We start from the raw sequence: 18,657 nt of genomic DNA, 5'->3' as shown, positions 1-18,657 counted from the left end.
GATCACAATTGTACGAGCAGGTGTGTGTGTGTGTGTGTGTGTGTGTGTTTGTGTGTGTGCGCGTGCGCGTGCACGCGCGCGCACAGACTTCTGAGCCACGCCACTAGCTCATACAGTGTAAACCAAAAGCACCGCTTGCTGTGCTGTAAGAACAAAGCTGTGCACTCCACGCTATCACCGACTTCTTAAAGGGACAGGTTGTCTATCAATTCTTCCTTAACCCTCCGCAACACTGTAACACTTGTGAGTCATTTATTGCCATGGTTTATTTAACCCACTTGCCAAACACATTCGGCATCTGTCGTTAGAACTGCAAATGTTTTTCCAACACCATTTAACTATTCTTTTCAATCTAAAGAACTCTTTGCTACCATTTCCCCCAGGAAATAACAATCTAGAGTAAGGAGCTCTAAGTGATGCTAACTCGGCACAAGCTAAAGTCATCTGGAAAGAGGAACTTCAATTGAGAAAATGCCTCCGTCAGGTTGACTTGTGGTCAAATCTGTAGGGCATTTTCTTGACTAATATTGATATGGGACGACCCAGGTCACTGGGAGCAGAGTCACCCCTGGGTGGGTGGTCCTGGTACTATAAGAAAACAAACTGAGCAAGCTGTGAGGAACAAGTCAGTAAGTATCACTCTTGTATATGGCCTCTACTTCACTTCCCACCCACAGCTTGAGTTCCTACCCTGACTTCCTAGAGATGGAGTGTGGCCTGCGAGGTTTAAGAAGAAATAAGCCCTCCTCTGGTTGCATTGGTCATGGTGTTTTAGCTCAGCAATAAAAACCCTAAGATAAATGATAATACATTTTAAGCTTCACTCTTTTTTTCCAGAAAAAAATGAAAACAGATCTTATCTAAGCGCTGTATATTTTCAAATTGAACTTTGATAAAAATGAAGCCACAATAACCAAGAGGGGAGAGAGACTTGGGTGTCCGCAGGCAGGTGTGCGAATGGTAATAACACAAGGAACTGTTGCTAAGCAGGAAGAGTTCCTGTCACAGGATACAATGTAACCATGAGCGACAGAGGGTAAAAGAACTCAGTCCATTACTTTCCACATGCTGTAGAGAGGCGAGTGGCGGCTGCCGCTGGTGAGGGAAGAGGAAAGGAGGAGGGTGTCCTTTAAAGGGTGTGGCTGCAGGCGAGCAGCCCAGGACAAGCTCCACAGGAAGCAACAATGTGAACAAACTCGACATTACTGAGATGTGCATTAAGGATGGATAGTTTGACGGATTTTGACGGGCGTATGGTAGATCTCGGGTCATTTACATTTAATTTGTCATTCATTTGCCAAGAAATCAGAGTGCCTGGAAAGCTTCGCCTTCCTCCTCTAATCAGCCTCTGGCTCTTTGGGGGGACAAGTAAGATCTGCTTCGACAGGATTAAACGAGCAGGAGGACAGGAGAGGAAGGGTTTAAATTTTCCTTGAAATTGAGAGGCTAACTCCCAGAAGGCCAATGAGGTTCTAAACCCGAAACGCTCACATGACGATCGGCGTTAATAACTCAGATGCACGAACTCCCTCATCTGCTTACTATGCTTGCCTGTGCGCAATTACGCCCCTGCGCAGCACATAGACCATACGTTGTAGAGCCCCCGTCGCGTTAATGCAAAATGTGGTGTCATATGGGTAACTGATAACAGAATATTGGCTAGCTAGCAGAAATATGCTATTTCAATACTTTGTATTTCCATTATTAAGCAAAGAAACAGGCATATATATGACTAACGAAATAGCTGAAGTGGGTTATGTTTGAAATTGCGGCTTGAACTTACTCATGTTCAGTCCTTACGAAGTGATGATGTACACACCTGCAGGTGCGCTGCAGGTGCTGGCAAAACATTATTAATGCTACCATAAGAGGCGCACGGGGAAGTTTCAGTGGTTCAAGAGCTTGCCCGCAAGTCTAAGAACCTGAGTTCAGATCCTAGAACTCAGAGAGATGCTCTTCGGACAAGGTGGAGATGGGATCCCCAGAGTAAGCTGGTTAACAAGATTACAGGTATCTGTGGGCTCTAAGTTTGAGACAACCTGCTTCATTGAATATCCCGACTTCAACTTCAGGCCTCTGCATACACGTATACCCATATGCATACGCATACATACATGAGCTCACACACATGCAAACATACGCACACATGAAAATAGAATAAAACTAACATGCAGAAGACCATTGGGCCGTTATAGAATCACAATGAAAACAGAATGAGAAACATTTGCCAAGAGCCAAAGGAATACAAAAGAGGCATAAGCAATTATCACTGGAGACTGAAATCACTGGTGTGGAGTCCCTCTGGTCGAATGAAAACTCATTCTCAGGCAGAATGAGTGTGTGTCTCCCTTGACTGCCCAAGTACAGAGAGAAGTAGTGGAGGGAGAAGGAAGGGAGCAGGTCCCTGCTTCTTGTCTTCTCGGTGACGGGCATTCATCATGGCAATAGTGAGCCCTCTACTTAATACTCATCACAATGACTGAGAAAAACCAGTAAGAGCTGACTGCATTACCAGGAAAGCAGCAGAAAGGTGTTGTGATATTTTGTTTGTGCTCGAACAAATAAAGCTCGCCTGGAGAAGAGAGTGCAGAGCTAGGCACTAATCAACCATAGAGGCCAGGCAGTGGTGGCACACACTTTTAATCCCAGTGCTTGGAATCTCATGCCTTTGATCCCAGTACTTGGGAGGCACATGCCTTTAATCCCAGCACTAGGGAGGAGGAAACAGGACATGATGATATAGCTGGAGAAAGGAATAAAGGAAGACAGAGACAGGAGCTCCCCCACCCTTTAAGACTGAGGAGTTGGTGATGTCAGAAGTGGCCTGTCTACAGTAACCTAATGTCCCACCCTACTAAAGGTTCCATTACCCCAGAGCAGCACAGGCTAGACACCAATTATCAATCAGTGCCTGTGCTTACTGGAGACACTCCTGACTCAAAGTGCTGGGAAGAAGGGGATGGCTCAGATGGAGGCCAGTTCCTGGGCCTTGCAGCCCGCGGACAATGCTGTGAACACAGCCCACATTCAGTATCTTCATTAGGATGATTAAAACCATCAACGGGTGTCCTAGAGGTGACCCTGCTGGAGGTGGAGGGGAATCTGAGCTCTTCTTGCGTCCTGCACAGGCATGGGTGAGCACCGTGGTTTGGCACGGAGGCTGTAAAGTTCCTGAAATTGGGTCATGGAACTGGGGTGCCTTTTGATGTATTTCTGTTCAGAGCGCCCCATTAACTTTCATCCTCCACTCCACATCCTTTAGAACCACCGCTGGGCGGCTCATCTTATTCTCCGTTCATAGAGTGACCTCTCTTCTGCATTTAACGACATCATACTTGACTTACCAACAGCATTTTTGTTTGGTTCTTCCCCTTCTCTATTCCAGCACTACACTGAAAGCTCACCTATAGATTGTTTTCCTTCTATTCCTGCGCATTGCAATGTCCCCAGAGCTTAGGTATGGTTGGTTCATGGCAGACAGTGTCGATTAATGACTTAACTGGCTTTGGCCTCCACATCTGGATCCCACCAAAGCCACCAAAGCAGATCACTCTTGCTTCTGCAAAGACAGAAGAGTGTGATTCTGGGAAGTAAAAATGATAGTGGTTAGAACCAGAAAATATCCAGGGTATAGAACCCAGAGGATGTAATGAGCCAATGAATATCCAGGAGAGGAGAGAAAGAAGCCAAAGATGGGCAGATGGCCAGTTTTCAGAATGAGTGAGCTGGAAAGGTAGGCGCTACAGGCAGAAACAACCAGGGATACTACCACCAAGCAGGCTTGGAACATCATAAAGCAATGGTCTAGAAACTGGTCAACTTTATAATCATCATTTCCTATAAAATATCACATCTGTTCATCATACATTATTTTAAAAAAAACAGTGAAGATGCTTGGTAAACTGTGGCGTTCCAAATCACCATTGAAAAGCCAACGGTGCACATGCAAGAGACAACGCCATATGGGAAGGCAAGACAGAGAGAAGCAGAACAAAGAAATACTGACTTTGATAGATTAAACCCTTGACTTGATAAATGGTCCATGCAGATCAGCAGCGGGAAGGCCTACATGCCAACGAGAAGAGCCAAGAACCTTCTCATAGCTAAGAGTGAATGAATGATACAGCCCCGAGTTTGGAAAGCCCTCAGCCGCGATCATGAAATATGTATCAGAAGCACTGACTGGGCGGCTGATATGTGAAATTTCCTCTCTCTGGCTGTGGTGGGAGTTTTATTTTATTTTTTTTTTCTGATACAGAGTGAGCCAAATTCATATTATGGATTCTACATTTTATAATTCTTCCAGGATAAATTGTTTCAAACCAAACAAAAATCCAAGATACACTGTTTCTGGGTTGGTAGGGGAGGTGGCAGTCTCTGCAAAGCCTGAGCTAGCAGATTTAGACTCTCTTCACAGGAAGTCACACTGCAAACCCCACAGCAAAAGAGAAAGCCGCTGCACGTCACAGGAGTAGCCGAAAGGAACGGCACTAAGTGGAAATTATCTTTCATAGGAATACATACAATTTCCATTTAATTTCTCCACAATTGATATATATTATTCTCCAACTAGAAAAAAAAATAAAAGGCTTTTTTTTTTTCAAAGGATGTTCACTGGTCCAAAGCTACTTTGAGATAAGCTTGTGGGTTGTTTTAAGAAAATTCAACAGTACATCATCTTTACTGAGAGAAATTCATCCACGGGGGGTATTTTTTATTTCATCCCAAATCATTCTGAATGTAAGCAAAAAAAAGAGTCTCAGTATGATTGCTCTGGAAATAGCTCAAGCCCAGGAAATCATTATTAACCAGACATGATGCTATATCAGCCTCAATTATTTCTAAATAAATTTATTTAATTTACACCCTGACTGCAGTTTCCCTTCCCTCCTCTCCTCCTAGTGTCTTCCCCCAGCTCACCCCCCCCTTAAGTCTTCTCCCCCTCCATTTAAAGTTTAGGGAAGAAAGGGCCTCCCGCGAGTATCAACAAACTCATAGAGCAAGACTAAGCACCTCCTCATGTATTAAGGCTGAGCAAGGTGACCCAGTATGAGGAGTAGGATCCCAAAAGCCAGTAAAAGAGTCAGAGACAGCCCTGCTCCTATTCCTACCATTAGGAGCCCAACGAGAGGATCAAGTTACACAACTGTCACATATGTGCCTAGGTCAGTCCCATGCAGGTTCCCTGGTGGTCAGTTCAATCCCTGTGAGCCCCTATGAGCCCAGCTCAGTTGATTCTGACAGTTTTCTTGTGGTGTCCTTGACCCCTGTGGCTACTACAATCCTTTTCCCCCTCTTCTGCAGGATTCCCAGAACTCCACCTAAGGTTTGACTGTGGGTCTGCATCTGTTTCCATCAGTTGCTGGATGAAGCCTCTTTGATGACAGCTGGGCTACGCAATCTGGTCACAGGAGATGGCCAGTTCAGGCTAAGCTTGGCCATCCTTGTAGATTCCTGGAAGATTCCCTTGAACCAGGGTTCTCCCTGACCTTGAAATGTACCCCCTTCCAGTAGTCTCTTTCAGTAATCTATCCTTACTTTTATTAATTCTTTAAGGATTTCATACGACATAATTTGATCATATCCATCCCATAATTCCTCTCGCAGATCTACCCTCTCCACCATCACACCTTTATACCCAATCCAGCTATGAGGGACAGTCCCCCCTCCTCAGCCCAATAGACACTTAAGTGGAATCAACAAAGTCAAATGCTACACTTGGGATTCTCTAGTATCTTTTAATCTCTTAAATTCTCCTTCTTGTCTCTATGCTTGTCTATAAATTCCATTGTCATCCTTGCTTTGATTCCAAGGATGGTAATAGAAGAGAAACAGCATGTAGGTATGAAGTCAACGGCCACCCAGGGAGCTGAGAGAAGTCAATATAAGAATTGTTTGTACTGAATACACATTCCCGAAACCAACATTCCTATGGGTTCTGGGTAACATTGTAGAAGAATAATTAGTCAATAAACAGTAAATAAAAACAAAACTTCTGGGTTCAAGAAGGCATAGGAACATATCTGTGTGATCCACAAGCTTCACACATAAAGATTTCACTGATGCAAACATGATTTTAAAACCAATCAATCTATCAGTCAACAAAGCCCTCTGCATACAGCAGTACATACATTCACCAGCACTGAATGGCTGCATGGCCATCATTTATCTGTTTGAGAACGGAGCCCACAGACAAGGCACAGTACACAGTACGATACCTGCACTGCACAGGCTCAAGTTGAGGGACTAAGAGCGGGTTCTCTTTAAAGGAAGGAGGAGGCTCCTGTGTCCACGGCACTGACGATGGGAGACAAAGACAAGAAATGGAGCCATGCCAGCAACTAGAGCGACTCTAAGAAAACTTCACAACGGAAGATGCAACTAGCCAGGGAGGAAAGGTGGGCATCCACAGCACCTTGAAGGACTTGAGCTGGAGGAACTCACGCCCCAGAATGTAAAATTGGCTCGGTCCTCAATGGGACCACCATCACTGCGTCAGCCCAGGCCCTTGGTGGGAGAGCAGGACACAGACAAGAGGAAAAAGGAGGATGTGTCTGAGACCCGTGTTTCACTGCACCTCTGCATCCACGTGATCCTTGTGCTCAATCATGAGAGGGAAAGCTACTCTGGTACTGGGGCTGTATGCAGGGAGGCTGGGAAGAAGGTAAAAGCAGCATCTCCGCTGATGTTTAAGATCCATCCGCTGGGCTGGTGATCCAGGCCAGGGCTCAGCAGGATGAAAGAACTCGAGCACCACCATTTTGAGACTTGTCAGAAGGGACAGGCAAACCTCTTAAGGCTAACTCCACCTGTGGCCTTTGAGAAAGACAACGCTTTGTGGTCCTAGATGTTTGCACTCACTAGGGACAATGGCTCTCAAGGGTTTCCCCAGGGCGCATATATGGGCCACACCTCGCAATCCCATCTCACTGTGACAAAGCCCACTCCCAGATGCCCTCCATCTTACCTTAAGGCCCCACGATTGGCATTGGGGACAAATTTCTACAATGAATACTCTGCCGTAGAACAAATAACTGGACCAGACAGAGCAGTGTGGCCACTGGAAGGGAGCAGCATCCTTAACGGTGGTACTGAGTGGAGCCTCTCTGAGGGAATAAATTTTAAGGAGGAACAAAGGGTTCTGATTTATGTTTTTTAAAGATCTTTGAGCACATGATGGAATAGTGAGACTGCGGGCTGAGAGATGTGTGGAGCATGAGATGGGTCTGGAATCTGATTGAAAACTAGCAGGATCAGGAACCGCAGAGGGCCAGGGAGAGTCCAGAAAGGTGAAGCGGCAGAAGCGATTTGCACGCTCAAAGGGCTCATGGACGGTGGCTTACAGAGACACATCAAGGAACATACTAATTCTCCGGCTTGAGAAGCTGAAACGATGACAGTGTGGCTCACAGGCAAAGGGAAACCATTTGGAGCACGTAGATAATTAAGGTAAGCACTACACATCCGAACAGGAATGTCAGCAGGCCGTGGGAGACACAGCAGAATTCAGGGGAGGTCTCTGTGGCCCAGCCAGGCCTGTGCTACCATGGCAGGTGTGCTACCCACTGAGATGAGCCTCTCAAAAGCCATACACACACACACACACACACACACGCACGCACGCACGCACAAATACTAGGCAGCCCAGCCTGGGAAGGAGAGAGGGCAAGCCTCAGAGCCACCTCCTGCCAGGCACAGAGCTTAAGGACTTGGGGCATGGGAGGAAGGGTGAGGAAGGGAGATTGAAGATTAGCCCGGAGCAGGTGAAGTGAAGTGGATCTGAGAGTTCATCAGCCGGGAAGCACAGGGGAAGTAGGTTAAGTCTGGGGGATTTAGCCGGGTTCTCCCTGGGTTCCATCTCGGCTTGAGGTGTAAATTGTACAGAAGGATTTAAAATGACTGAATTGGACGAGGTCACCTAGGAATAAAATATAAAGGGGCCCGAGCTCCCTAGCATTTCAGCAATTAGATACTGGGCAGAGGTGAAGAAGCAAACCAGCAAGCATGAGAAAAGCCAGTTAGAAAACAGACACAGGCAGCCTGTGAAGTAGGTGGCGTTCAGCTCTAAAAGAGCCAGACAGTCGATGTGGTCGGATATTGACAGGTAATGTCATCCAAGGGCATAGGAGTGACAACTGCCCTGGCCCCGTTGATGTTGCTGATGAGATAAACTTTCAGTGTTAAGTTGGTGACGTGCGGCTCTGGGTGAAGCTCATTGGTAGGAAAAATGCTTTGCACACACAGGTATGGATTCAGTCCTCAGCACCATGAACCAAATCCACTGATTAAACAGAAACTACACCCAAATAGTAAACACCTCAATAGTAAGAAGAACAAAGGGAGGAAGGAGGGAGGGAGGAAGGAGTTGCCAATGGTCTGTTTGGTCACCATGCGATTCATGTTCCTCCACGTGCCCTTTCTGACTGTTGTCCTCTGAGTCAGTTTGGACTGATTGGTACTCTAGCTGTTCCTCCAACTCCACAAAATTCTAATGCCACAGATAAAACATTTCAGCTGAGCCCACAGGGGGTCAAGTTCCAAGATGTCCCATGGATGTCAAAAGCTAGAAATGCTTAACAGTACCTTGCCTAAAATAACATAATATTTGTGTATAGCCTATGTAACCCCTGCTGCAAGCCCTCAACAGTCGCTATAGTACGAGGTTCAATAGAAATTCTATGTAAACATTGTCAGACATCATTGATTCGACACCATTTTCTTTTTTTTTCAAATGTTCAAACCACAGTTGGCTAATTTCTGTTCATGTACTATTGTTTTTGGATGGCTGAAAATTAGAACACTAAAGATCTTTTGCTCCCCCCCCCCATTTCCAGCCTCCTGAAAATCAATTTTCCCACCCTCTGGATATGACACTCCCATGGTTGAGAACTCATGCGTTATAATTATCTGCCATTGCTGCATTAGATCAAAGTGTATGGCTCGCCCATCATTATGGCAGTCATCAAACTTAGTGTACAGCTGATACGTTCTTTAGGAACACAACAGAAGATCCCAGATAAATTGGGATCTGTGGTCTTTCTACTCATCCTGAATTCGGAACAGAAATAGACAATATTAAAGATAAAATTGTCCAAACAGGAATCTATTAGATAAATATGAAACCTGATTTGCAAAAGAAAAATTGCCAAAGCAGGGAATATATATATATATATATATATATATGAAGCAAAAGACAAAAAGTTATAAACTAATATAAAAACATAGGCAATCGTGGGTTTAAAATGCACCTTATAGAACATGAGATACTCTTTATAGTGAGAAAATCTATATTAGAAGGTTATTTTCTGGGTATATATAAATTTTAATAGATACTCAATTTATCAAGGAAACAGTAGTAAGAGAATCATGAAACTGACAAAGTTATCAATGAAATATCTCCAAAAGGAAATCAGATCAACACATTTTTTTGAAAATATTTTCTGTCATTAACAGCTATAAAAAACAAACCTAGTAGTCATACATCATAGTGTTTCCAAGACAACGACGTTTCACTCAGTGTATCCATCCAGCCTAAGCCTAATGCTGCCCATGAAAAGACGCCCATGACCCATCCTGCATAGTCCGTGTTCACATGTGAATACAGACATACATGTCCTTAGGGCCCTCTACCGGAAGGCTGTATAGTGAGCTGTAGGGTGAAAATGGGCCTGCTCCTCCACAGCCAGTGGTCCTCCCAACTTACCGCTCAGTTTAGCACTTCCCAGTCACTGAGCCAAGAGTAAGAATACAAGGCTGCAAATTCTTCAGATTATGGAAGTGTGCCGCAGACCCGAGATGTGTTGGAAACAGCAGACCCAGGAGTATTTGCTGCGTGTCAGCCCCATCCATCCACACAACAGACCATGAAAACACTAGAGTTCATGTTTTAGATGAAATAAAACCATGATTTCGATACATGATAATTTTAACCCATGTTAGAGTTGGAATAATAGACAAGCTAGATCCTCTTTTAATAAAGAGGCCTCAACAAGCAGTATCTATAGTTGATCTTTTTTTAAAAGATGTATTTATTTATTATGTATACAGTATTCTCAGTATTCTGTTTGCATGTATGCCTGCAGGCCAGAAGAGGGCACCAGACCCCATTACAGATGGTTGTGAGCCACCATGCGGTTGCTGGGAATTGAACTCAGGACCTTTGGAAGAACAGGCAGTGCTCTCAACCACTGAGCCATCTCTCCAGCCCCTCTATAGTTGATTTCAATATGTAGCCTCCATAGCCCAGGCTATCCTGGAACTCCTGATCCTTCTACCTTGGCCTCCAAGTGTTGAGATCAGTGACAAGGGCCGGGCACCACACAAACGCTGATGGTTATCTTGTTGCATGGGCTACTTTGGTAGAGCTAAGGACATCTGTCAGGTGACTGCTTCCAAGGGTGTTGCTCACAGAGCACTTCTGTGTCCTTACTCTTATAGTCTTAAATAGTTATAGCTGTAGCTTTTAAACAATGAAGGCCTGAACAGATCTCTCAAACCTAGTGCTTAATAAATCTTTTAAGTTATAAGCATGATTCACTATATCAAACTCATTTTAAGAATCTAGATTGAGATGAGTTAGGTTTTACTCTCAGGCTTTTTGTTGTTGGTGGTGGTGTTTGTGATTTTTTACTTCTGTTTTGTTTTTGAGACAGGGTCTGTGGATCCCAGGTTGGTTTGGAACTCATCACACAGCCTGGGATGATCCTGAACTTCTGATCCCGCCTGCTCCTCTCAAGTGTGTGGCTTTTTTAATATTAGTTTTTAATTTTATCAAAATTAGATGGATAAGAGGATACACACTATGTATCCGTTACAGCTAAAAATACTATTACTGTAGAGCATGTTGATGAAGACACTTTGTCTCTCACTATTTCTGCGTATGTGTATTTGCTAAATATTTCCAAACACATTCCATAGTCCACGATATTTCACAACGTGTGCCATACACAGAGAAAACAAAAACAGTATTCTTACAGGGCTAGAGAAACACTCCGCAGTCAGAGTGCTGGCTGCTCTTCCTGAGGACCCGAGTTCAGTTCCCAGCATCCACAACCACCTGTAACTCCAGCTCCAGGGCGGCTGACTCCTTTTCTGAACTCTGCAGGCACCTTCACTCATAGGCACACCCCCCCAGACATACGTATACACATAAATAAAAATAAAACTCTTTAAAATTACCGTATAATCACCCACTATTAAATCCTGCCTATCAAAGCTACAGAAATCCAGTTCGTTTTTTCAGCTTACGTTATAAACCTTGTGAACACTGAATATGACTGTAGATCAGAACACTGGCGGTGAGGGAGAGGAAAATGGCTGTGGGACCAGGAGAGCTGCTCTGAAGGGACAGACAGAACCAGACAACCAAGCTTATCACTCAAACTGATCAATCAAAGCAGCAGAAACCCCAAAGCTGTAGTATAGTGGCGTCGTTTTGAGAAGGAAAAGAAAGGTCAGCTTGTGAGCCGAGCCCTGTTTGTACAGAGGGCCATGAACAGCATCAGAAACGAACAGGAAAACAAGGAAACAGAGGCTTCCTCCTGTATCACAGTGTAGCATCCCCCAGTTTCCATTCCCTGCAGTCAAACGTGTTACAAATACTATAGAAGATTCTCATCTTCTAAACGACGCGCAGTTGTAACAGAGAAATCTTGCCTCCTCTGGCTCTGCCCCACCCAGGATCTGAGTCATACCTTGTCAATCTGTCCATGTTGTACATGCCACCTTCTGTCAGTCAGCTGTCTCCATCATCAGATCAACTGACAAGGCATTACAGTGTATGACAGTTCATCTTGATATCAACTTGACTAGCTTTACAATCACCCAGGAGACACATCTGAGCACGCCTATGGGGTCGTTTCCAGCCAAGTTTAGCAGAACATGGAAGATTCACCCTAAACATGAGTGGTGTCATCCCCATAGACTGGGTCAAGGACTGAATCGAAAGGAGACAAGGAAGCCAACATCACGTCAGCCTTCATCTCTGCTTCCTGACCCTGGATGCAATGTTCCCAGCTGCCTCAACACTCCTGCCACCACAGCTAGAGTTGTGGCCACCACCACAACGCCTGCGTCATGCAATCATGACCTCAGACTGTGATCCTGAGCAAACCCTCCCTCTGGTAACACTGTCAAGACGCTGCCGCAGCAATGGCTGAATAAGCTAAGATCCTGTATCGGGTTCAGGTTTCCCTCAGTTCTCTGAAGAATAGTCCCAAAGGACAAGACCAGAGGAGCAAAGGAGACACAGCGGAGCAGGCATGGAAGGACAGATGAACTATGACACAGGACATACAGAAAAACCCAGAGTGTGCATCCCCCGTCACTCAGGCTGCCTTTGGCTTAAGCCTCAGCTGTGATCTTGCAACATACTCCAACCCCCCCCCCCCCACACACACACACAGAGGAGGAGACTGCTCTTTATGGGAGGAAGCTCTTCTCTCTAGACATTAATCTGGGTCTTTCCTGTGCAGCTCCCTGCAGGTCTTCTATGCCATGTGTACCCTGACAACCACTCTAATCCCCTGCAGGGCTTTTCTTCAGGAGCCTCAAACATGAACAGCCAATCTCAGAGAAGGCAAAAGGGACCAAGTAAAGAGACACCACCCCAAAGGGACACCACAGAAAACCTACACATGTCACTACAGAAGGAATTTAAAGAGAGCTGTCCTCTGCTGTGGACCCCACCCCTACCTTCGGACAAGGGTCTGGCCTTTGGCAGTCATATTGGGAGAATCCCATGTGGAAAAGGATGAAATTAGGTTGGACCAGGGTGGAGTCTCCTTGGGAGTCTCCAGTGAAAGGTCCCCCAGTAGTGTTTGATTATTGAATGAAATATAAGTAGCTGCCAAAGGAGCAGATTCTCTTCTCTAAAAATACATTGAAGGTCTGGAGACAACAGCCTAGGTGAGAAACTGCTTCTCCTCCCCCCTTCCTCTTCACTCTTAGGTTCTCTCCCAAGCACATTTGCTGCTTCTGTAGAAATTTAGAGAAGCTTAGAACTAATGTCTTTTAACTACTAAATTCCGGCTTCGAACCAGCCACTCTGATGGCTACAATGACCATCTTGTGTCGCACACTCTTCAGAGACCTAGTAGTTTTGTACAGCCAGAGAGGAAGGCTCATGGTTAATTTAGTGACTGGGTTAATATGCAAAGGCACACAAAGCTTCTAGAGACTTCAGAGCTCAATCTCCCCCCGCCAACCATCTTCCACATATGTGACCACAATGCTTGCATATCAGAAAACTGGCATAAGCATTTTCAAAATTCTTGGTTTTCAGGAAAGAAAAAAGATGAGAAAAATCTATCACACAAAGGTAATTTCAATTTCCGCAGCCTCGCTGTGTCTTGGGAGATCTCAGTCTCCGGCGGTTTGGAAGAGGAGAGGCTCATCCTGGCACAGAGAACCTTAAATTAGAGGGGATAAATGAAGACTTGGCGTTGTGCTTGTGAAAGGCTGCCGACTTCTGCTCAGCTCTCTTTTCTACATCGGCTCTCGTGTGCAGAGGAAGTCAGAGCGAGCAAGTTGCTGAGAACGACGCTTCCGCATCCGAAATGTACAAAATTCACAGGTGGTCTTGCAGACGAAATTAGACCTTCAGGGTAAATCAATAGGGTCCGCAAGAGCACGAGGCAATAAAACTGGACTGGACCAGCCACGGCTAGACCGTAAGTTATCTCTGCCAACACGGAGACTTAGATGACAGAGGCCATTTTCCAAGTGTCCTCTGCATGGGATATTCTAACGTGTGGGGGTGCTCTAGGAATGAAATTCCCTTCTTGAGAACTCGGGGCCTGAGTTCCTAGGGCATTGATTCTGAGCATGAAGAGGGCATTGTAGTACGATTGCACAGCTATTGGCGGGGTTTTCAGAGTGTATCCATACCCAATGTTAACGGACCACTAAGTCTGATTCTAACTGTCAAGCTTCTCAAAAAAATAAAATCAAGCAGAAATTACAATCCATTAGGCACCGTGGATGTGATACCTTGCTGAGCACTTCAGAGAAAGTCCCCAATTCAAGATCATGTGACTTAAGGTCACTGAACGTCACAACAGTGTGAAGGCATGCCCATACGGCCGTTCTCCTTTCGCAGTGTGTGTGTGTGTGTGTGTGTGTGTGTGTGTGTGTGTGTGTGTGTGTGGTGTGTGTACATGACTGCTAGGGCATGCATACATGGAGACGAGAGGTTGAAGTTGGGTCTCTATCCCTCCCCTTCTCTCTCTCCTTTAGAAACAAACTTTCTCACTGAACCTGGAGTCATCCAATATATCTGGGCAGTGGAGTTCACAGGATCCTCCTGTCCCCGCACTACTCAGTGCCAGGGTCCCAGGCCGCTGCCACCTTGCCCAGCTTTCTGAGCGCTGGGGACAGAAACTGCCTAGAGAGGAAGTCATCATCCACGAGAACTCTTAAAAACTGTAGGATGCTGGCGTGTAGCTCTCCACAATGGATGCTGTTGGCAGGGGTGCGGTGGGGAAAGACTCGGTATTAAGGGACTGGCCAGTGAGTACATGAGTAACACAAGTGGAACCATTTCCTCATCTTCCTCCTCCTCTTCCTCTCCCTCCTCTACTTTTTGTTTGGGGGGTGGGGGTCACAAGGGTGGACCTGGGAGGACTGGGAAGTGTGATTGGGGTAGATGATGTGAAATTTCCAAATAATCAATAAAAATTATGTTGGAAAAAAAATATAGTTCCTCATGATTATATTGACAAGCAGCTGACCAAGGAAGCCATCTCCTGGCTCTTGCCATTTTGATGCAGTCCTCAACAAACTACATGAGACAGTCAGTAATGTATTATAAAAAAAAAAAAAAGCTTAGAGTTGGACTATTTTACCAACTACCAATGACTATAAGTAGTCTTCCACATTTAAGGAAGGGTAAGCTAAACTTGTTTTTTTCTTCTCCCCCCTCTCCTCCCTCCCTCTCCATACACAGGGTATGTGGGAGTGTATACACATCTACATACATAGGGCAGCAAAGGCATAGGGATGTATGTCAGCAATGTATTAGAACCATTTAAAAGGAATCAATAGGACAATGAAGTCAGTTTAACAGATGATGGAAGACATTGCCACAGGTGAGCAGATGGACAGACAGACAAGAGGGAGGGGTAGATGAGTGGGTTGCCACAGGTGAGCAGATGGGCAGATGGGGAAATGGGAAGGGCATATGAATGGATCCTGCAAGTGGATAGATGGATAGAAAGACAAATGGGAAGGGTAGATAAACGAGGCGGGGGAGACTCAAGGAAAAGCCTTTCACGTTACATAGCCAGAAAGCTTTGTGGTCCAGAAAACAGTATACCCCATGAATGGAGTTTTCTTGGGACAATTAAGAGCCCTCTGCTACTGACTGGATTACAGTAATTTGCATCTTCATTCTCTGCATGCTAACAATTGCACTTCACAGGGTCTCGACTGTCATCAATGGTAAATATCAAGCCAGATGAAATCCCATTGTCTGACAGAGTCAGGTGATCTGTAAATGGGCTCGTTAGACAATGCTCGAGAATGACCAACCAGCCCAAGACAGTGAGAGCTTTAGCAAGGAGAGGAGGGTGTGCAGAGGAGGAGGTGAGGTTGTGTGGTCATGAGAATCAGACATATTTTACGTGCTTGGCGATCTTTACTCAGCAGAGGTCCTTTCTGCTCATCTGCTGTGTTATTCCAGGTGTCTGCTCTGTGCTGTTTGGACCCCACAGTCATCAGAAAAGCAAGCGGAGTAAACTTCCTGGCTTGCTCCCCATTCTCACTTATCTCACTATAGAAACACAAGCAGACCGATGCAGGTAACTGAAGACAAACCGGATGAACAAGCAGATCCAATCTGTCAGTTGTCAGTAACAGGTATGGGAAGAGAGCAATGCAGGAAAAAAGGATGAGGAGGATAGGCAGGGAGACAAGGAGATAGGAGCACTGTACTCAGAAAGGTTTCTCTAGGAAATGTGACTCTGTGAACCAGGTATTTCTCTGTAAACAACCGATTTCATGAGGTCCCAAAACAGTCAGAGGGCAAACTTTCCACATCTGACCTGTGAGATGCAGGAAGGTCTTCCTTGGCTCCTCTGTCTCATTGGTTCATTCATCCTTTACGCTACTTGTGAGTGCTTCTCTACCATAATAATAGCATGTCCACTTCCTTCACAACACTTCAACATTTCTGACTCACTTACATACTTACCGTCTCCTCTTGCATCAATATTATGTGTTCCAGGAGATCCAGGACAAGTCTCACCCCACGCTTGGCTCCTGTCCATTGCTTAGTTCAATGTCTGGCATCTAGTAGCTACCACAGCTCAGATGGATAGATGAATGGATGACCACATGAAGCCAAGTTTCAAAAAATGCCTTCAAATCCTGTATAAAGATTCTGCTTTTCCTGTTCACCTTCATGGCAGAACACCAGGGAATCCTACATTCCCAGGCTAGCACACTTGCAGTGTTTTATGAAAATAAAAAGCAAAAGCTATCAAAGGGTCTGGGAGATAGAAGCACTCGTGTGGTCCACACATCTGCGCTTTGTACTCTGTGGGCCTTTACTGTAGGATCTGGAATGGAAAGGACCAGGACAGACATATCTGCTGACCTTGAGGACAGGGGAGTGGCCTGCACAGCAGGGTCCAAAGGCAGCTCTTGCTCCAACACCCTGGCTGTATGCCCGGTTATTTCTGGCTTGGACTACTTTCCAGAGCTCTCTAGGCTTCAGGCTTCCATGCAACTCATAGCTCACACCAACCTGACCCTCTTTGTTTTCATTTCTGCACATTTGGAGTTTCCCCTTTTTCTAGGGATCCTTCATTTCCATACACAGCCTCTCCATGTTGAGAGACAGCAGCCATGAAGAAACAGGAGGGTCCTAGGCAGGTAGGCAGGCAGGCACCCTAGGGGAGAGGGGCATGGCTGGAAGGTGTCCATTTACCTTTGGTTACTAGCACGTAAAGCAAAAACTGCCCTAGTCAGACAGTTTTGAGGTATTATTTGTCTTAAAAATATAACCTCAATTCGTAACAATAAAAAAGTCTATCACTTACATACATAAAGAAGGTTTAGACACACTTCATCTGTGACTGATGCGGGATGCCCTTCTGTATGTATGTTGCTTTTATTGGTTGATAAATAAAACTGTTCTGGCCAATGGCTTAGCAGAATAAAGCAAGGCAGGAAATCTGAACAGAGATATATAGAAAAAGTAGGCAGAGTCAAAGAGACCATGTAGCTGCTGAATGTAGCATACACCATGTAGCTGCCCAAGAAGCAAAAGATAACAAACCACAAGACTCATGATAAACTATAAAGTAATAGAAATAGGTTCATTTAAGATGTAAAGAGCTAGCTAGAAGTACACCTGAGACATCGGCCAAACAGTGTTGTAATTAATATAGATTCTGCATGATTATTCAGGTCTGGATGATGGGGAAACAAATGAACAATCTCTAATTTACACATGACCTTGCCAGGGTCAATATCTCAGCATCCTTCATTAAAAACTAGCCCATTTCCTATGTGCCTGAGAACACTGTTGTCAAGATGAGGTTCCTAATATTCTTCACTGCTTGCTTTGGCAGAGCATGGTCCCACCAGGGAATTAACTGTTCAGGCTACAGAGCCAATGTCCTCCTGGCCAGGCAGGGGCCAAGGTCTTGGAATCACTAGATGATTTCTTCCCTAGAATGGTTGTGTGCCCTTAATCAGTACCCTTGAGTGTATCACCCCTGAATGTTCTCTTCATTAGAGGGGACACATACCCCCAACGGTATTGTAGGGAACCCCCTTGGACCACAGAGTTGTAGGGATCACAGAGAATGCTCTCCCATCACTGTCAAGCACAGATCCACCCTTTCTGGGAAGACACTCCCATTCGGCCTCTATACTTGGGAATTGTTGGACAACAGCTGTTTCTCCTCACTCACTGTAAACAAAAGTAAGATCACAGAGCCAGCCCACAGGTGCGCACAGGAGCACCATAGCCACAATGACTAACGTTTGTTCCGTTCATTGACATTCACCCAAGTTTTAAAATCTCAGCCCAGCCGCAATGTGCTTATCAACATCCATACCTGCCTCTGGCAGTTGACTCTGCACTTTCTCCCTGTGGAGATCACAGCCTCTGCTGTTTCCTCTCCTGAGCACTCTCTCTCTGCATGGCTAGCATCCATCACTTCCTTCTTTCAGGTACCAGCTAATAAGCACCTTAGTGCAGAATCTCTGCACATCCTGGCTCCAGCCCCCATGCTCATCTCTCTTAGGGATCATGAGTCTCCTCGGAGTTTGTCAATCTCCTGACACTGGGTTAGAAGAGGAATCTATTCTGTTGTCCACACTCTACATCTCGTGCCTCAGACAGACATACAGAGGACACCCATCTATAGTAAATGATTGTTGGTAAGAACTTTAAATCTTTGAAGAAAGAAATTGAAGAAGGCACCAGAAAGTGGAAAGATCTCCCATGCTCTTGGGTAGGTAGAATTAACCTAGTAAAATTGGCAATATTACCAAAAGCAATCTACAGATTCAGTGAAATGCCTATCAAAATCCCAGCAAAATTCTTCACAGACCTCAAAAGAACAGTACTCAACTTCATATGAAAAAGCAAAAAAAAAAAAAAAAAAAACACCAGAGCAAAAAAAGGTTTTGCAGCAATATTCCAAC

General features: G+C 45.2%; 1 protein-coding gene across 7 annotated transcripts in view; it reads right to left on the bottom strand.

Moving 5' to 3' along the window:
- St6galnac3 (ST6 N-acetylgalactosaminide alpha-2,6-sialyltransferase 3) overlaps nucleotides 1-18,657 on the bottom strand; it is a 463,655-nt gene that overhangs the window by 245,153 nt on the left and 199,845 nt on the right. The window contains exon 1 of one of the 7 annotated variants that reach the window (XM_050149448.1): nucleotides 16,190-16,491. The exons of the other annotated variants lie outside the window; for them this stretch is intronic. Within the exon in view, the coding sequence (XP_050005405.1) occupies nucleotides 16,190-16,204 (15 nt within the window). The 5' untranslated portion in view covers nucleotides 16,205-16,491. Of the gene's footprint in view, nucleotides 1-16,189; nucleotides 16,492-18,657 lie in introns of those variants that run through there. 7 annotated transcript variants of the gene reach the window in all.

The sequence above is a fragment of the Alexandromys fortis genome, unplaced genomic scaffold (assembly GCF_014885135.2).
Source record: "Alexandromys fortis isolate MF-2015 unplaced genomic scaffold, M_Fortis_MF-2015_v1.1 scaffold_68, whole genome shotgun sequence".
NCBI lineage: Eukaryota > Metazoa > Chordata > Mammalia > Rodentia > Cricetidae > Alexandromys > Alexandromys fortis.
This window is presented reverse-complemented; position numbering and strand designations above follow the sequence as displayed.